The 21,512-nt window shown below is 38.8% G+C and overlaps 1 protein-coding gene across 1 annotated transcript in view; it reads left to right on the top strand.

The window, feature by feature from the left end:
* The window catches only part of LOC126418501 (merlin), a 176,364-nt gene that overhangs the window by 50,238 nt on the left and 104,614 nt on the right, over positions 1-21,512 (top strand). Inside the window, exons 4-6 of the mRNA XM_050085289.1 lie at positions 1,330-1,557; positions 10,744-10,953; positions 17,658-17,764. Coding sequence (XP_049941246.1) covers positions 1,330-1,557; positions 10,744-10,953; positions 17,658-17,764 — 545 coding nt within the window. The remainder of the gene's footprint in view (positions 1-1,329; positions 1,558-10,743; positions 10,954-17,657; positions 17,765-21,512) is intronic.

The raw sequence follows: 21,512 nt of genomic DNA, 5'->3' as shown, positions 1-21,512 counted from the left end.
GAATTTAAATGAGATAGCAGCAAACACGAAAGAATACATGGCATAATGTTTACATTCTTCTATCTTTTCTTTTAGTTTATTTACCGATGCAGAGGTTTTGGCACCAGTATTTATCTTTGTGCCTGCAAAGCACGCCTGTGTAGCGCTACATATATTCGACGACAGAAGTCAGTTGTGGTGGCACCTACCAACATTTTCCAGAACTTTCGCTTATTTTGCACTCAATTCTAAGCCGCAGGCAGTTTTTTGGATAGCGAAAATCGGAAAAAAATTGCGGCTTAGATTTGAGTAAATATGGTATGTTTTACCATTTTTACTTCAAAATAGAGGCAAGTTCAAGTAACAGTGATGGAGGTGGATAGCAACCATGCACCCTTCTCTCCATAGTATATCACAAAGGCTCAGTGATTGGTCTGGTGGCTACAGTGACCAGGGGGGGATGTGACAATTTCGTCCTTATGCTCACAAAACTAGTCCTAGACAATTCAGGCTGTATGAGCAGAGACCATGTTGTCTTGGAACACATCATCACCATTGGAGAACAAACATTATACATTGGCAATAACACAACCTTGCAGAGTAGCCGTGGAGCCTATGGAGTACCACAATATGCTGCCCAAATTGTCACCAAGCCCCTGCCACATTTCACTCTCGGTACATAACTCAGCCAGAAGTTGGAAACAGTGTGAAACGAGACTCATCCTCAAATGACTTCCTTCCATTGCTCCACAGTCCATATTTTATGGCTTTAACATACACATTTATCAGCATTGTGACTTAGCGGATGACTTTTTTTCACTATCCCTGCATATGGTATGAATTTTGAAATGCCAAACTCGGCTATTTTGGTTATGGGAGCATCCACTACATAGCACCAATAATATGCCGACATTCAAGTTCACTTATTTCCAACATAATGCACTCACAGCTTCACACAAACGCTATTCTGACACTTACAATGCAGTGAGGATGTTACACAAGTGCCATTCATGGTGAGATGGATCAGCATAACCTGCAGGCTTGGCTGACATATGCATTTGTGTTTAAGCCTGCATTTCTCTCTGTTTCCATATTTCTGTGAGTGAATTACAGCCTTCTTAATCTTGAAGTTATTAATAGATGTAACACAATAATTGATACAGTTGAGAGATACTGTATCCATTTGGCTGAAGAAAATATTTAAATCAAGCTGAAAAACTTGTAGTCTTGATATATTTAAGAATGTTCAACCAATCTTGATATATTGAAGAATGTTACAGCCAAATAAATAAAATGTTATAATCTGTAATGTATTATATCTTATGCAAAAATTTTACATATTTGTTGTAGTATGGTGACTATGATGAAGCAACTCATAAGCCAGGAATGCTGGCAAGTGAAGATTTGTTACCTCAGAGAGTAATTGATCAGTACCAGATGACGCCAGAAATGTGGGAAGACAGAATAAAAATCTGGTACGCCGATCATCGTGGTATGTCCAGAGACGAAGCAGAGATGGAATATCTTAAGATTGCTCAGGATCTTGAGATGTATGGAGTCAACTATTTTCCTATCTGTGTGAGTCAGTACAGTATGTAATATCAATCAAATCTCTGGCATCACAGTTTTAATCATAACTGATCTAGACAACAACCTTTGCAAGTGCACGATGTGTACTGCAAAAGAGTGCCTTATTAGTTGAATAATTTTCTCTTGCCTTCTCTTTACAGTTGTGTTCAGTTACTAGTAGAAATTCATTATGCAAGATCAGAGATACTGCTTGTTAACTGTGTGTTATTTTTTCATTGTGCATCTACTTGGAGTTATGATACTTTCTTCCAGACTCAACGTTATTTAACAGCCGTGTGCAGCACTGTGATAATGTGTGATATCTGCTCAATTTGACATTATATAACAATTTTTATGGACAAACTGGGTGGATGTATTCTATTTTTTATTATTGGTATGTGTCAGAATTGGCAACCAAGACATTAATTAACTCACCTTTGCAAGTAAACCATTATTTAAGAAATGGAACACCTTGTAGAAATTGAGCCCAGGTGAGACAGTAGACATGTGTGTCACTTGTAATTCAAAGAATCTTATTCAAATCTCCCATGATTTTTTAGATTTCTCTTTATGAATTCTTAGGAGTGATATAACTGAATCTGTGGCTGACTTAATTCCCATTCTTGTTGGGAGGACCATATCGTGTGATCACAATTATATACAGCTGTGTCTTTGGCTGTAAAGCCAGCTTTAGTATCCATTTGCTGGATTGTTTTTCATACTGCTTTAGAGTTTTACAGCTCATGCCGTGCAGTATAATATCCACATTTATATGCTACACTTTTGATGCATCCATTTTGTAATTTATGGTATAATTTACCAAGCATGCCTGTTACTCAATGGGTTCCTATCCCTGTTAGGCCATTATGATTTAAGCTTTTTGTGACAAATACTTGGTTCTAGGCGCGCAGTCCGGAACCGTGCGACTGCTACGGTTGCAGGTTCGAATCCTGCCTCGGGCATGGATGTGTGTGATGTCCTTAGGTTAGTTAGGCTTAAGTAGTTCTAAGTTCTAGGGGACTGATGACCACAGCAGTTGAGTCCCATAGTGCTCAGAGCCATTTTGACAAATACTTTCTTGTGGTTTGAGATACATCACCAGTCTATTTTTATGTTGTAGAATGCTTGCAGAGAATATCAAGAATATAGTAAATAGACGGGTTGCATCAGGTTGGTATAAAGTTCCAATATTTCAGCCATATCCTCCACTGTCTTTTGACAGGAAAGCAACTATCAAAGAGATGATGAGAATCAGCAGATAAAAATGATGATAATGTTCCTTCTACAACCAGATATTACAGCAATGCCAAGTGGACTGAGAACATTTCATGCAATAAATCCATTGTGAAAGCCTTTGTAATTAATATCAAGTATGGTTTAGCAAATTGAATATTTGATATGTGTATACCTGTTGCGATGTTGTAACTGAATGTTTCTATTTGATTTACCCCAGACATCCATGATAGCAAAAAACATGTTTACTGCTAGACTTCTTTAAAATGGGTAGCATATTGCACACTGTCAAATAATATATAAAGTTACAATGCAGCTAATATCATTAATTAATTTCCTTTGTACCCCCTCCAGCTCCAATTTACATAATATATATGTGCTTGACAGGGTAGCTCTAGAAGGGAAATGTGTCAACACAATAACCACTGGCTCTAGAAGGGAAACGTATCAACACAATAAAAAGTAACCAATACCATTTATTAAGAGTACAGTGCAAAAATTCGCAACAGTGGAAATTCCTGAATGAAATAATACGTAAAATAAGGAACGGCAACTGTTCTCCTATAGCACGTAGAACATGCAACTGAAGGTAGTTTTTATACTAGCTTATGAGTTCTTGCCCTTTCTTTAGCAAAAGTACACACATGTAGACAAAGCAACCCGACAGACAGCTAAGTGCACAAAACAGTGACCACATTTGTGACTGGAAGTCTGAATTATGAATTCTGCACAGGTTTACAAACCACCTTATGTTGTTATCAGAATATTCCTTCAGCAAGAGCAAAGTGTTTGTGCTATTCTTTGACTAAGCAGATGATTAAATTTAACCTGCATTGTTAAAAAATTAGGGTGAAGTGATAAGAATTGCCAACCTTCCAGAAGCAACCTGTTCCACAAAAAAACCAACATATTGACTTGTGCAATGGTTCCACTATAACACCAGAGCATGACAATAAAGTATCACCCAAAAACATATATAACAAAAAATTTAAAAAAATATTCATCCATCTTTATACTGCACAAGCCAGCTTGTGGTACACAGTGGACGGTACTTCAAGTACTGCTTTCATCTCCCCTCACTCCATCTCCATTTGCAATTTGTTTGTGGGAAGAATGACTGTCAATTACTGTCAGTATGAAGTCAAATTTCTGTGATTTTACTACAATGGTCATTTCATGAAGTGTACACTATCTGATCAAAAGTATCCAGATGTAGTGGACATTAATATGGAATGTGTCCACCCTTAATGTTTATGAGAGCTTAAACTTTCTGTGAGATGTCAGAATGTCTGTGGAGGAATGGGAGCCCTTTCTTTTTCAAGAGCTGAAGCCAGATAACGTAGTGATGTGGGATGCTGGCGTCTGGAGTGAAGGCAGTGTTCTAAGTTATCCCAGAGGTGTTCCGGTGTGTTCCAGTTGAGACTCTGGGCAGACCTGTCCATTTTAGGAATTTTGTTGTTCACAAACCATTGCCTCACAGATGCTGCTTTATGAAAGGGTGCATTTTTGTGCTGATAACAACACCCTACGACTTATCTTAGAAGAAAGATGAAGGAAAGGTAAACCTACGTTTCTAGCATTTGTAGACTTAGAGAAAGCTTTTGACAATGCTGACTGGAATACTCTCTTTCAAATTCTGAAGGTGGCAGGGGTAAAATACAGGGAGTAAAGCGCTATTTACAATTTGTGCAGAAAGCAGATGGCAGTTATAAGAGTCGAGGGGCATGAAAGGGATGCAGTGGTTGGGAAGGGAGTGAGACAGGGTTGTAGCCTCTCCCCAATGTTATTCAATCTGTATATTGAGCAAGCAGTAAAGGAAACAAAAGAAAAATTTGGAGTAGGAATTAAAATCCGTGGAGAAGAAATAAAAACTTTGAGGTTCGCCAATGACATTGTAATTCTGTCAGAGACAGCAAAGGGCTTGGAAGAGCAGTTGAACGGAATGGACAGTGTCTTGCAAGGAGGATATAAGATGAACATCAACAAAAGCAAAACGAGGATAATGGAATGTAGTCAAATTAAGTCGGGTGCTGCTAAGGGAATTAGATTAGTAAATGAGACACTTAAAGTAGTAAAGGAGTTTTGCTATTTGGGGATCAAAATAAGTGATGAAGGTCGAAGTAGAGAGGATATAAAATGTAGACTGGCAATGGCAAGGAAATTTGTTAACATCGAGAATTGATTTAAGTGTCAGGAAGTCATTTCTGAAAGTATTTGTATGGAGTGTAGCCATGTATGGAAGTGAAACATGTACGATAAATAGTTTAGACAAGAAGAGAATAGAAGCTTTCAAAATGTGGTCTACAGAAGAATGCTGAAGATTAGATGGGTAGATCACATAATTAATGAGGAGGTATTGAATAGAATTGGGGAGAAGAGGAGTTTGTGGCACAACTTGACTAGAAGAAGGGATCGGTTTGTAGGACATGTTCTGAGGCATCAATTACAAATTTAGTACTCGAGAGCAGCGTGGAGGGTAAAAATCGTAGAGGGTGACCAAGAGATAAATACACTAAACATACTCAGAAGGATGTAGGCTGCAGTAGGTACTGGGAGATGAAGAAGCTTGCACAGGATAGAGTAGCATGGAGAGCTGCATCAAACTAGTCTCAGGACTGAAGACAACAACAACAACCATTGTTGTGGAACTGTTCCTCTACTGTATGCCACACGGTATGCTGTAAAATGCGCTCATAATGTGCCACATGTAGTGTTTTCTTAAGTGCAATAAGGGTACCACCACCTAATCATGAAAATTGCTCCTATACTGTAACACCACCTCCTCCATACTTCACTGTTGGCACTACACATGATGACAAGTAACATTCTCCAGCATTTGCCAAACCCAGGCCCTTCCATTCGATTGCCATAGGGTATAGCATGATTCATCACTCATTTCCAATCATCCACACTCCAGTGTCATCACCACCTCAGTTGTCACTTAGCACTGACAACAGAAATGTGTGACTTTTGAGGAATTGATTGACCATTGCACGACATTATTTTTAACTCCCTACACACAGTCACTGTGCTAGCTGGATTGCTGGTAACACTGTGGAACTCATGAGTGATTCCTTCTTCAGATTTCATGCAGATTTTTTATAACACCCTCCACAGTGCTCTACAGTCCCTATCTATCTGTACATGAGGTCTGTCTGGTCTTGGTTTAGCTGTGGTTCTTCCTCCTCATTCCCAAAGTCACTTCACCAACAGTCAATTGGGGCAGCTTTAGAAGGGTTGAAATGTTCCGGATGGATTTACTCATGTGACATTCAATGACTAGTCCATGTTGGAAGTCAGTCAGCTCTCCTGACCAATTCATTCTTCTGTTACTGCTTCTCTATTGACTATACAATACTCCCTACCTCTATCATTTATACTAGTGGTCCCATCCCTTGCATTTCCACATTATATAAGGGTGTCTGGATACTTGTGATCAGATAATGTATGTGAGTGAAAGAAAATATAAAAATATAGCAAATGAAGCATGTGAAATGGAATACTGATTTATAAAAAATGATGTTGCAAAATGATGAAGTGCTGAGTAGCTAAGCAGGGGTGCATAGAGAACAAGTGCAAGGCTATAGAAGCTTTTGTAACGAAGGAAAGGGTAGGGTAGATGTTGCTTATAGGGAGATTAAAGAGACCTTTTGAGAAAAGAATATAAACTATGTATCAATATAAAGTATTCAGATGACAAGTCAGTACTAACTTAAGAAGCGAAAGAGCGACAAAATATATAGGTGTATTCTGCAAGAGAAATGAACTTGAAAACAATATTATCAAAATGGAAGAGAAAGGAGATGGAAAGGAGAGGGGAAATATGACATAGCGAGAATAATTTGACAGAGCACTGAAATATCTAAATGGAAACAAGGTCGCTGGAGTAGACAGCATTACCTCAGAACTATTGACATCCTAGGCAGAACCAGTGATGACAAAACTATTCCACATGTTGTGCAAGATATATGAGACAGTCAAAATACCCTCGGACTTCAAGAAGAATGTAATAATTCCAGCTCCAATAGTTTAATAAGTCATACGTGCAAAATAGTGATGTCTTATTTACAGAAGAATGCAGGGATGGAAAACATTCATTAAAATCATTAAAAGTAAGTATTTTCCAGATTGGTCAGTTTTAATCTGTATTTTTCAGTTTTTGGTCAGTAAAGTCATTTTTATTCCATAGCTTCTTTAAAAATGATTTATGTGATATGAAAAAAGGTTTGTGGTCAGTCTTTGCTAAAGTTATTGAAAAGGTTGTGTATGTAAGGATAATTGATCATTTTATTTTACATATTTTGCTATCAAATGTACAGTTTAGTTTTAGAAGTGGTTTAACAACTGAAAATTCTATATTCTCTTTTCTCTGTGAAGTACTGGATGGATTAAACTAAAGGTTTTGAATGCTAGACATCTGTTTTGATTTAACTGAGGTGTTTGATTGTGTTTATCACAAAATATTGCCCCAGTGGTTGGACCATTATGGAATAGGGGAGTAGCTCACAATTGGTTGCTTTAACAACAGACAACGAAAGGTCATTATCCACAGTACCGAGAATGGCTAAGATGTGGTGGTCTGAATGGGGCATTTTCCAATGGGAGTTGCCTCAGGGATCAGTGTTGGGGCCACTCCTGTTCCTTAGTTATATAAATGACAAGTCCTCTAATATTACATGTGATTCTACAATATTTCTGTTTCCTGATGACACTAGCTTGATAGTAAAGGATGTTGTGTGTGACATTGGCACTGTTTCAAATAGTGCATTTCATAAGTTCATGGCTTGTAGAAAATAAACTAATGTTAAATCACAGTAAGACTCAGTTTTTTTCTGTTTCTAGCACACAATTCAACAAAACCCGACATTTTAATCTCACAGAATGGGCATATGATTAGTGAAACTGAACAGTTCAGATTTCTAGGTGTTCAAATGTTATAAACTGTCATGGGAAGTCCACGTTCAGTATCTTGTTCAAAGACTTGATGCTGCCATTTTTACTATTTGAATGGTATCTGAAGTAAGTGATAGTTAGACAGAAAAAGTAGTCTACTTTGCTTATTTTCATTTGCTTATGGCATGTGGTATTATATTTTGGGGTAACTCATCCAATTCTCAAAGGATTTTTTTGGCTCAGAAAGACGCAGTTTGGACAATAAGTGGTGTAAGTTTGTGACTCTTTTGTTGGCCCCTGTTCATTAGTTTGGGTATTCTGACATTGGTCTCTCTCTCTTTCTCTCTCTACTTTTCTTGTTAACAATATCAGCTTATTCCCAAGAATTAGCAGATTTCAATCAGTTAATATCAGATCTGCATTTGGATTGTACTCCCTTGACTCCTGTGCAGAAAGGTGTGCAGTTACTGCTGCAGCCATTTTCAGTACACTACCACAAGAATGCAAAAATCTTAGCAATAACACACGCACTATCAAATCAAAACTGAAGAGTTTCCTCATGGATCACTCCTATTCTGTCGAGGAGTTCCTTGAAAAATGAAGCTGATTCCTGTGTTGTATTGTTGATTGCACTTACATAAATTTATGGCTTACCTTTTTTGGGTTCATAAACATTTTATTTTAACTGTTATTACTTATGTGTTGTAATTTCATGTACTGTCACATTCCATGACTTTGGAGATTTGCTCCTCAGTTCGGTCTTAAGGAACTAGATGTATGTTAAAAGAAAAAAAAAGTATTGCTTTATGTGGCAAGTGGATTGGTAAATTAGAAAATGCACCAGTGTGTAATTTTGATCTCTGTATTGGGAATGTTATTCAAGTGGTGTGAAGTAATTGAAAACATTAAGTCAGTTAACAAATCTCAAGATAAGTCTGGAATTTTCAGTTTATTGGGGCTTTAGTGCGTCCAGTCTCATTCAATGCTATATTTACTTGTTCAGCGTGGGTGGAATTGTGCCAAACGGGTGCCGAGTACTCCGCAGTGGAGAAACATAAAGCTAAATCTGACGTGCGGAGAACTGTAGGTTGCGCTCCCCATCTGCTATTTGTTAGCTTGCAGATGATGTTGTTCCTGGCACTCACTTTCATCTTTGTGGCCAAACAGTGTTCCTTGTAGGTGAGAGCACGGTCGATTTTAATCCCAAGATATTTTGGTGTGTCGCAGTGAGATAGATGTTGTCCCTTCCAGCTTATGTTGAGTTTCCTCCTTGCTTCCTTATTACGTAGGTGAAAAGCACAGACCTGGGTTTTTGCTGGGTTTGGCTTGAGGTGGTTATTATCATAATAGTCACCCAGCTTTTCAATCGCTAAAGTTAATTTACTTTCTACCTCTTCAAAGGTTTTTCCCTGGGTGGCAATGACTGTATCGTCTGCATAGATGAAGGAGCGAGCGTCCATGCTGATCGGTTGGTCATTGGTATAAATATTATACAGCAATGGGGCGAGGACGCTACCTTGAGGTAGGCCATTTTTCTGGGTCCACCATTGGCTCTTCTTCGACTGCAGCGTGACAAAATACCGTCTATTCTGCAACAGGCACTGGATGAATTGCGCCAGTCGGTAGTCTTTTGTGGTGTTATATATTTTTGATATTAACTTACTGTGGTTTATGGTGTCGTAAGCTGCTGTAAGGTCGATAAAGGCTGCACCTGTAATTTGTTTCCGCTCGTATCCATCTTCTATGTACTGTGTAAGGTTGAGGATTTGTCCACAGCATGACCTTCCTGGGCGGAATCCTGCTTGCTCTTTAATTACATTCTTGTCTACATGTTCTGAGATGCGGTTAAGGATCATTCTTTCTAAGACTTTATAGAGCTGACAAAGCAGGGAGATAGGCCGAACATTTTTAGGGTCTGTGGGATTTTTTCCAGGTTTTGGTATAGCTACTATATTTGCCTTCCACCAAGTCTTGGGTATTTTCATTTCAAGAACACATTTGTTCATCATATCTAGTAACCACCGTCTGGTAACAGGTCCGAACATTTTTATTTGTTCTGGGCGTAGATCATCTAGGCCAGCGGCTTTATTAATTTTCATTATGGAGATGGAATCTTCTAATTCTTTCAGAGTAAAGGGGGTGCCTAGGTGGTCTTTTTCTTGAGTGCCTCTCTGTAGTTTCTTTCTTGGGTGCTGATGACATAGTGATTCTGTAAGAGGCAGCAAAGGCATTGGGAGAGCAATGGAACGAAGTGGACAGCATCATAAGAGATTGTAAGATGAGCATCAGTAGAGTAAAACAAGGGTAATGGAATGTAGTCGAATAAAAAAGACGATGCTGAGGGAATTAAATTAGGTAATGGGACCTAAAAGTGTAGATGAGTTTTGTGATTTGAGTAGTAAAATAACTGATGGTGGCAGAAGCAGAGGTTATAAAATGTAGACATACAGCAGCAAGAAAAGCATTCCTGTAAAAGAGGAATTTGTTAACATCTAATATAAATGTAAGTGGTGGGAAGTTTTTTGTGAAGGTATTTACCTGAAGTGTAGGCTTGTATGGGTGTGAAACATGGATGATAAGCAGTTTGAAGTGGAAAAGAACAGAAGCTTTTGAAATGTAATGCTGTAGAAGAATGCTGAGGATTAGACGGGTACATAGAATAACAGAGGTGGTGGTACTGAATCAGGCTGGGTAAAAAAGAAATTTATGTTACAACTTGAATAAGAGATGGGATTAGTTGATTGGACACATCCTGATGCATTGAGGAATGGTTAGTTTGCTAATGGTAGGAAGTGTGTGTTGGGGGGAGGGAATTGCAGAATGAGACCAAGAGATGAATACAGTAAGCAAGTTGAAATGGATGTAGGTTGGCAGTGTCTTTTTTTTAATTAAAAATCCAAAAATAAGCTGCTAATTTTTAGTAGTTTCCCGTGCTTTAACTGTTTTTTTAGCTCTGACTTTACTTTTAAATACAGAAAATATTGAGCAGTTATTTTAAAAATAATTATTGAAACATGTGTTTTTATTTAAAATTAAGTTTACTAATGTATTTTACTTTTATTTTTTCAGAACAAAAAGGATACAGAACTTTGGTTAGGAGTGACAGCATTAGGGTTAAACATATATGAAAAAGAGAACAAGCTTACACCAAAAACAACTTTTACGTGGTCTGAGATTAGGCACATAAGCTTTGATGATAAGAAGTTTATTATAAAACCAGTAGAAAAATCCTCACCGAACTTTGTATTTTTCTCACAGAAAGTACGAATGAATAAATTGGTAAGTTCACATCCACCAATTGTAAATATAGAACTCAAATTTAAGAATGTGAGAAATTAGTGATTAAAAAAATCATCTGACTGGAAAATATTAAACTAGAGTAATCAATAGACTGAACTGCTGTGCTCCATTTTTATGGAAGACTGATAGTACAGAGAATTACAAGCATCTTTTTAACTCTCTATGCAGTGGTACACTGCTAAAATGTGCTTCCATACAGATAATGGTAGTGCAGGGATATTTTGAAATATTAGTATTCCACTGTTCATATCCGTTTATTTGTTCCACCCAGAATTCATTTAAAGCTGTTGCTGGACATTGAGGAAAAGGAGATGTCTGCCATTTTCACTACTGAATAGTTTTACCTTTTCTTTCACCAACCTTCTAACTGCAGCCTACCTCAGATTTCTGTACTACATAACTCTCTTCATCTTAAAGTAGCACTTACATTCATTGTCCTCAATTATTTGTTGTATGTATTCCTGTCTCTGTCTTACAGTAGAATTTTTGTCTTCTATGGCTCCCTCTGGTACTATTGCAATTATTTCTTGTTGTTTTAACACATGTCCTATCATCCTTACCCTTCTTCTGTTTAGTATTTTCCACATATTTCTTTCCTTGCAGATTCTGCAGAGCCCCCTGTTTTCTTTTCTTATTAGTCCACTGTATAATCTTTGTTGCTTTAATGATTCTGTGCATCCAGCTTCTTAAGGCAGTTGGTACACAAAGCATTTTTTGACTACCAAAAGGCATTGGAGTCTGTACCACTCCTATGCTTATTATCAAAAGTCCAATCACACAGGGTATCAAGTGAAATTTGGAACTGCATTTGGGATTTCTTAGTAAGAAGGCTGTACTATGTTACCTTTGGTGGAGAATCATCGACAAAAGTAAATCTAACTTCAGGTGTGCCCCAGGCAAATGTTTTAGGGCCATCGTTGTTGTTGTTGTTGTTGTAGATTAATGAGCTTGTGGTCAACATTAATAGCAACCTCAGGACTTTTTGCAGCTGTGATTATCATTAATGAAGTACTGTCTGAGAAAAGCTGCATAAATGTTCAGTTGGACTTTGATAAGATTTTAAAGTGGTGCAGAGATTGACAACTTGCTTGAAATAGCCCCCTCATAAAAAATGTAGTATCCTATGACTACAATATCAGTGAGTCACAATTGAAATCGATCAGCTCTTACAAATACCTGGATGTACTGTTTGTAGGGATGTGGAATGGAACAGTCACATAGCTAAAGTTCCAGGTAAAGCAGGTACCAGATTTCGTTTCATTGCTAGAAAATTATTATTTTTTTTTTTTTTTCATTAATCTTTTGAATGGTTTGATGCAACTCCCCTGTGATTCTGTATCCTGTGCCTATCTCTTCACCCTAGAATACCACTTGAACCCAGTGACCTCCACAGCTTAATTTTGTCCTCAATTAGTTGTTGAATATGCTCCATTGCTCTATCTTCACAATATATTCCATTCTGTCTTCACAGCTCCCTTAAATAATATGGAAGTTATTCCTTGATGTCTTAACACATGTCCTGTCATCCTGTCATTTCTTTTTGCTAATGTTTTCCATATGTTCGTCTCCTCATCACTGATTTGGGAGAGCACCACCTCATTTCTTATCTTACCTGTCCACATAATAGTGCCACATCTCAAATGCTTCAATTATCTTCTTTTCTTGTTTACCCACAGTCCATGATTCACTTCCATTCAACACTATGTTCCAAACATACATTCTCAAAAATTTCACGCGCAGATTAAGGTCGTGGGAAATGCAGTCAGCCTGCTAATAAAATTACATGTGCGACCCATCCTAGAATATTGCTGAAGTTTGAAAGACGTATACCAAATAGGACCAACAGGGCATATTGCGTGTGTACAAAGAAAGGGAGCACCAATGGTCACACTTTTGTTTGATCCTTGGGAGAGCATTGCAGAGGTACTGACAAAACTGAACTGGTAGACACTTGGAGAAAGATGCAAACTATTTGAGAACCCCTATTTACAGTGTTTCGAGAACCAGCTTTAAGTGATGAATCTAGCAACAACACCTATGGAATACTCAGTTGGTACTTGGAGGAACATAGGAATATTAAAAACCATGTATTTCAGTTATGAATGAATCAGGGAATGTACACCCTTTGTCAGAAAAGTTCCAGGATGGGTTTTTTTATTTTTAAAAAAATAGAAAATTGCACTTACCTAGTGATTATGCTAGCTCCTGTCAAAGAGTCCCCTTGGCTATCTATAAGCAGTTGCCAATGTTTCTGGAGGTTTTGGAAGCAAACAGGGAAATTTTCAACCGCAATGCTCATGAGCTCATTTGTCAAAACCCATAGGATGTGTGGGATATACTGTGTAGGATGGGTGGGCGGCAGAAGGAAAGGTGTTTTGGGTATGATGATAGGTAATTGAAGCAGTCTCCATTGCTAAGGGTATGGCTCAGTTGTTACAGTCCAGAATTATGTTGGGGTGCTCTTTTACTGCTGGCTCTTGAGGGTAATGGAAGGATAAGGAGTTTTTGAGGATATATTGTGAGAAATCTATCTGTGGACTATGTGTGGCAGATAGTGCCTGTTTGTGAAGGCCTTAGTGAGACGTCCAGTGCACTGGGTAAGGAAACTCTAGTCACGGCACATGTGCTATCCACGAATAGTGAGACAAAACCGCAGTGATTTTTTTGGTGTGGAAGGAATGTGAGCTGTCAAAATGCAGGTACCTTTGATGGTCTGTTCGCTCATTAATGACAAAAGTATTGATAGAACCATCAGAGAGGTAGAGGTCATTGTTTAGGAAGATGGCACATTGGGCTGAGGAGGACCAGTGAAGCAAATGAGATAAACATGTAAACATTGTAGACATGAGGGTAGGATGTTTTGGTCAAGGGTATGAAGAAATGCTCAATGAACATGAGCCAGACAAGGGGTTTAGTGTTTTGGAAAGCTTGGGAGATTTTGTGTAGATGGTCTGCAAACAGATTGGAATAGGAAAATGCCATGTGAGTGCCTGTGGCCACACCAGGTTTGCTTGTAGATCTCCCTTCGAAAGAGAAGTAGTTATGTGTGAAGATGTAGTTAGATATCTAAGGAATGAGGTTGTGGTTTGGAGCCTGAAGACATTGGGATGGGACAAGGAGAATGTTGGTATGTAGGGTGTTCGCATCAGTAATAACAAGTAGGAATTCGGGTAGTAATAGGATGAGTATGGTTTAGAGTCATTGGAGGAAGTGGTTCACATCTTTAATATAGGAAGGCTAGGTTACATTCAGTTGGTAGGTGGTATCACTTGACAAAAGCATTGGAAACAGTTCAATAGTGCACCCAGAATAATTGGGTATATAGATTTTTAGAAGCGTGTAGAATGTGGGCATAAGGTTGATGGGTGGATTATTACCCTGATAACCCCCCACCCACACAAACTTATGTACATACATACATACATACATACATACATACATATTCATGATGGAGAAGGATTCGAATAAGAGATTCTGGAATGAGACTAAAGATTTAAAAAGGGATTATAGGTTATGCTGAACTTCTGGGATGGGATCAATATGGCAGAGCTTGTAGGTGAAGGAGACAGACAGATGGCATATGCCTCCTGTCAATTAATTGCTGAGATTCATTACTATAGTGATGGAACCTTTGCCCCTGGTAAGGATGATTAAATCAAGGCCTGCTTTGAGGTTTTGAACAGCTGTTTTTCCTTTTGTTGTGAGGATTGTTCTTAGAGAGAGACTTGGGAAGGATTGTGATAAGTTGCAGGTAAGGAATAACCAGGCATAGGTTAGGTGGAAGAGTGGGAAGGTCACATTTGGATGGTAGTACGAAATAGGAGAGGCAAGGTTCAGCATAGCAATTAATGTGTCTTTGGTTGAAGGAATTGGTAGCAAAAAAAGTGTTTCAGTTATAGCAATTGGGAGAAGAAGAGTAGGTCTTGGATGAGTCCATCATGAGTCCTTCAGCCCCTCACAAAGATTGATCATATCTTTGTGAGGGGCTGAAGGTGAGACCTCTGAATAGAGATGATACTTCTGTAGGATTGCTTGTTCTGGTGAATAGATTGAGAACTGTGTTTTAGTTTTGTTTAGGTTTTGGGATTTGTGGGATGTTAGGACACAGTTTTGAGATGTTGCAGATTATCTTCCAGTTGTTGAAGGGCAAGGTTTTCAATTTGGGAGATACGGTGTTGGTAGTTGGTGGTACACATTATCAGGGAGCAGAGGAGGTTCAGGGATGCCTTCATCATGGTGATTTGTTTCTGTAGCATCAGGTTAGCGAGGGATAGAACATGGCAGAATGTAAATATTTGAAGGCCATTGTGAAATGAGAGGTGGCTTCCAGAAAGGGGAGTGTTATGGTAAGATTGTTGGGGGATTCGATGGTTTGGACAGCACACATTCTTTGTATGCTTCCCAATATCCTTAAACCCAGCAGTCCTGTATATTCATGTAGCTGCTTCTCTTTTCTCTAAACGTTTCTTTAGTTTTCCTATAGGCAACATTTATCTTTCCCATAGTCACTCATGGTTCTACAGCTTTGCATGTCTCCTCTAACTATTATTGCTTTGCCATTTTGCACTTAATGTTGGTCTCAATTTTTATACGTCTGTATTCCCTTTTGCCTGCTTCATTTGTTGCATTTTTGTGTTATCTCTCTTCCACGGCTGAATTCAGTATATTGTTTGTTATCCAAACTTTTCTCTTGTGCCTTGTGTTTTTGTATGTTTGATCCTCTGCTGCCTTCACTATTTCATCTCTCGAAGTTATTCACTCACCATCTATTCTATTCCTTTCCCCTGTTTCACCCAGTCATTGCCTAGTACTCCCTTCTAACTACTTGTTCTTTCTATTCATTCAAGCTCCATCTTGTTAATTTATTGTCTTTCTGAAATTTATTCAGTTTTAATCTGCAGCTGGTAACTAGTAAATTAAGTTCAGAGCCTAGATATGCCCCTGGAAATGTTTTGCAGTTTAAAACTGGTTTTGCAGTATCTTCTTGCCATTATATAATCTATCTGAAAACTTCAGACATCCGCAGGTCTCTATTACATATACAACTTCTTTCATGAGCTTTGATGCAAAGCTTAAATTGTGCTCTGTGGTACTATAATATCTTTTCATCCACCCACTACAGTTTATATAATGTAAAAATGTCATTTTCTCATTATTTCTTGCAATTTGCCTGTGTCACAGTGTGTTTTAAGTTTAGTTTGTTTCATGATCAGCTAATATTGTAAATATTACTCCACAGATAAAAAACAGAAATAATTGTTTATGATGAACCAAAATATCAAAAGTTTCTGTAGTTAATATTTGGTGTAACAGCATTAGCTAGATCCTATTAATGTGCTGATTTTTATTGCCCTACATACTTCCCTCTCAGAGTGGAAAATTATTGATAGTACTCAACAGATTTTAATGTTTTATCCGTAGTTTAGACAAGGTGGCAGAGTACATTGGCCACTGCATCAGCATGATTTCATTGCATACATCTGTTTAGCTTATACTTTGTCTAATTGCTATTGTCTTCAGACAGTAGGAGATGATTCTTCGTAATGAAACTTCATTCATAAATGTCTGTTAATGTTCTTTTAACAATGTAGGAGAAGACAGATTGTTAGAATACTGGGGAAATGCAACCAGTCTACAAAAGAGATTACCCACCAATCAACCGCACAACCAGTTCTAGAATATTGCTCAATTGTGGAGGACCCGTACCAGATAGGACTAACAGGGGATATTGAATGAATGCAGAATAGGGCAGCATGAATGGTCACAGGTTTATTTAATCTGTGGGAGACGTCATAAATATACTGAAGGTACTGAAGCGGAAGACTGTTGAAGGCCGACATAAACCATCACAAGAAAGTCTATTAACAAAGTTTCAAGAACTGGCTTTAAATGATTACTCTAGCAATGTGTCTTCTTTACGGTAATTTGCAATCTGTCTTTTCCTACATTGCTGATATTCCTGCCTGGAGTTTCCATTGTTTTATTAATGTCCTTTTGTAATCTCATGTATCATGCCATGTTTAACATATTTAAAATGCTCCCTGCACCTGAATTTGGGAATTCTATATCATATGCTTCTTTTCATTATTTTAAAAGTTTCTTGTCCTTTTCACGTACCTTTACGTGAAATTCGAGGATAGATTTCTGATTGATGATTAATTGTATATCATCCTCATTTCCCACTGTAATGGACACTCCAGTTAATGTAACACATTAAATAAAAAAAAATTAAATACCTGTGACAAATGGGAAAGTTGTTACACAACTCTGGTCTCTTTCACTCACAGGTCAAATTTCACTGTCTTAAAGTGCAATGATCATTTCACTTCTGGATAGCATCATTCATATTTTACATGTCATAAACTGTTCACAAGATAGCTATCATCTTAACCTTTGCTTATCATTTTTGCATGTAAATGATAGACAAATGAAAGAGATTTTATTCATCCAATGTTATTTAATTGTCTTCGAGATATATTTGCAAGCAATGCTGTGTAAAGTTAGAATAATAACCAGAGGAGAAGGAAAGAAATCTATCTTTTTAGGCAGTATATGGTGTTTTGATCAGATTTAATACCTTCCCATAGGGGAATTCCATTAATTGTATTTTACATTTGTGAGGTAATACATATCAATGTTAAATCAAAATTTTGTATGAGATGTTGACATATTTCTTGTGATAGATTTTAGATCTGTGTATTGGGAACCATGATCTATTTATGAGACGTAGGAAGCCCGATACTATGGAAGTACAACAAATGAAGGCCCAAGCTAAGGAAGAAAAGCTGAGGTAAGCATTTTTTGCGATAATATTTGAGTTTGCAGAAAGTAAATTTTTAGTAATAGATATTTAGGTACCCTGATTTAAATTCAGGTTATTCCTTGGGTAACCTTGGAACTATGATAACTCCCTTTTATTGGAAAATATTGGTGTAATACTATATGGAGACTTCAGTGCCCTTTTTATGGCGCCTTCTGTGTAGGAGGAGGAAGCAGAACACTCTTTGCTAATGTTTTTTACTTCCAGCTGTGAAATCCCCAACGGTAATGAAGGGATGCAACTGAACATGATGGTCATTGTGTTTGTTTATTTCTCACAAGTGGCTAGTTTTTCAGTTATCAAACCATAGCCACTGACTTTCAGGACTGTGACTTACAAAGTCAGAAGTAAGATGACGGGAGACAACTATTCATCATTGTATTGCCTGGTACTCACAGCAGGTGGCTCCCTCTCGGCCTGGGGTCTGAGTTACCTGTCCTTCCTTTTTAACTTTCTCCTGCTATCTCCAAGAAATGAACTAATAGTTTGAAATGCTAGTACAGTGTTATATCTTTTTTATGTGTCTATTGGCACTCGAAGATGTTAAAGTGGGAAAGACACCAGGGCCTTCGGAATTCATCCCGAATCCATCCTAAACTGTGATAAATGTACCAAAAAATTGCTAGTGGAGTTATTTGCCAATATCATGAAGAGTATGAGAATCCCATATGAAATAAAAAAGCCCAACATCACCACTGTCCTTAAGCCAGTAAAGCCAAGAAGTGAGCCAAAAAGCTGTTGTTTGACAACTCTTCTTAGCTCAATATACAAGCTTTTTGAAAGAGTCATCTACAAAGAATCTTGGCCATAGTACTTGGAAAAATTCCAAGTGAACAAGTCAATTTTTGTCCAGAAAGAACCTGTACAGACCAGATTGTCATTCACAACCTAAATAGACACAGGCTTTCAAAAGAATTTTAAAGCTTCAACTGCATTTATAGATCTGTCAGTAGCCTATTATACAGTGTGGAGACATGATATTCTGTACAAACTCATTCAAGTCATCCCATGCAGAAAAGCAGTCCAACTTATTAATAGCATTCTTGGCAGCAGGTCATTTTGGGTCATGCTGGGCAGTAGGACAAGCTCTTCAAAGATGCTAAATGATGTACTACCTCTGTATCTGTCCTCGTCCAACTGCTGTTTGATCTGCTGATATGCTTGAAACTAGATCATTTAAATTGATATGCTAATGACTGAGTGCTGGCAGCAGTACATTGAAATATTAGAGAAATGGGAGTCATCTTAGCATCTGATCTGGTGGTAATGGAGACTGAAAGCAGACTGCACCAAGGCAGAGATGGCATGCTTTCATTTGTTCAACAGAGCAACAAATGGACAGTTTCAGGTCTATTTTGGTGATAGACTGCTTCACCACAATCAGCATCCAAAACACCCAGGAGTTATGCTGGATCAGACACTGTCCTACAAGAAGCATCTGAAAAACACCACAGCGAAGATATGATGTAGGCACAATGCTGTACATGAGCTGTGTGGAGCAGCCTGGGGCTCTACTGCTGAAACTCTGCACACTTCAGCATTCAGACTGGTCTACTCTACTGCAGAATATGATTGAGCCGTATTCCACCCCCTAGCCTTCAAGAAAAACAGCTCTTGTCTGTGAGTTTGAACACATGCGAGGTAACTTGCAACTCCCTGTCCCTCAAGTCATGGCTATCCTAGAAAGAAACCACCTCCAGTCAAGAAAACCAGCCATGGAACTGCTCATGCCTCTGTTCACCGTAACTGACTCATAAGAATGAGACAGGACAGAGGCTTGCACTCCAGATTGCCAGAACTTGTTCTACAGATTTACAGAAAACACTAGAGTCATGGCTCCCTCTCCCTCTGTCCCATTGTCCTCCACCATGCGCGTGCGCCCCCCCCCCCCCCCCCCTCCGCGCGCAGACACTCTCTCTCTCTCTCTCTCTCTCTCTCTCTCTCTCTCTCTCTCTCTCTCTCTGTGTCTGTGTGTGTGTGTGTGTGTGTGTGTGTGTGTGTGTGTGTGTGTGTGTGTGAGGGGGGGGGGGGGGGGGGCAGGACGCGCGTGGTAGAGGACAGTGGGCTATAGAGAGAGAGTGTGTGAGAGAGAGAGAGAGAGAGAGAGAGAACAATTAATTTTGACAAAATACTTCAATTGAATAGATAAAAAAATCTGCTTACCAAGTGGTGGTAGAGCACAGACGTAAAAGGAGGTCATAATTAGGCAAGCTTTCGGAGCCAGTGGCTCCTCCTTCAGGCAGAAGGGTTGAAGAGGAAGGAAGAAGGGTAAAGGAAAAGGATTGGAGAGATGTAGGAAAAAGGGTATATTTTAGGGTAGTCACCCAGAACTGCAGGTCATGAGAGACTTACCAGGTGGGATTGAAAGGAAAGACTGATTGTTGGGGACTGCCCTGGATGAGATTTGAAAACCAGAGTGCTTAAAGGTGGAAGACAGGATAATATGCAAGACAGAGATTACTGCTTCAACATCTTGCACGAGTTAATAAGAGTGAAAAGCTAAGTGCATTGTAGTATGTAAGAGAGGTGGGAGGGGGCATTGAAAAATAGACAGGTAAGAAAATTGAAGATGTAGAAAGCTAAAACGGAGTGAAGATAGTAGTTGCTGTGAAGAGATGCTGAGACGGAAGAAATTAACATAAATTAAGGCCAGGTGGATGGCGAGAATAGAGTATATGTTGCAGCACTAGTTCCCAACTGCTAATTGTGAGAATCTGATGTCTGGGGGAAGAATCCAGATGGCGCATGCGGTGAAATAGGCACCAAGGTCACGATTGTCATGTTGTAGAGCACGCTCTGAAACAGGATATTTTGTGTTGCAATTATACACCCTCTGCTATGCCTATTCATCCTAACTGTTAATTTGGCGGTAGTCATACCAATGTAAAAGGCTGAATAATGTTTACATAACAACAGGTATATGAGCTGTCATTTCACAGGTGACTCTCCCTTTGATAGCATATGTATATTTCTCCTGTTACAGGTCTGATATATGTGGTGGTAGGATGGTGCATAGGGCAAGTCACAGTGGGAATAGTCACAGGGGTAGGGGCCATAGTGTAGGGTGATGGGTGCAGAAGGAGCATAGGGACTGACAAGAATATTGTGGAGATTGGGAGGGCGACAAAAAGCTATTCTAGGAATGGTGGGCAAAATCTCAGACAGAAAGAATCTCGTTTCAGGGCATGATTTTAGGAAGTCATGGCCTTTTCGAAGTATCTGATTAGTACATTCCAGACCAGGATAATACTGAATGACCAGTAGTGTGCTCCGAAGTTGTTTTTTGGAGGGATCAGCAGTACCGGGGTTGGGCGTGATGGCCTGGGAAATCTGATTTTGAACTAGGCTGGTGGGGTAATTACGTACAGTGAAGGCTGAGGTGAAAATGGTGGTGTATTGCTGTAAAGAGTCTGCATCCAAACTGTTATGTCATCTCGTTGTCTCTTGCAGGCTTGTATCAAGGAAGCAAGGAGAGGATGTTGATTGGTGGCCAGTACCCTGCACGCATATATTAACTGGATTCTTTATTCATAAAAATAGAAAATTACTTAATTCTACAATGGCGTTGTGGTACAAGCTCTTCTGTTCTAGTCCACTTTAGCCTCACTGATGGTGAAGTACACTATTTACACAATTTTGGTCATTATGGGCTGCCTGATTCTGAGCTAGCGGCAGACTCAATGGCTCGCTGGTTGCGACAGACTGGCCCTCTGGTCCG

This window comes from Schistocerca serialis, chromosome 9 (genome assembly GCF_023864345.2).
Source record: "Schistocerca serialis cubense isolate TAMUIC-IGC-003099 chromosome 9, iqSchSeri2.2, whole genome shotgun sequence".
NCBI lineage: Eukaryota > Metazoa > Arthropoda > Insecta > Orthoptera > Acrididae > Schistocerca > Schistocerca serialis.
The sequence above is the reverse complement of the archived record's forward strand: the minus strand, read 5'-3'. Positions and strand labels throughout refer to the sequence as shown.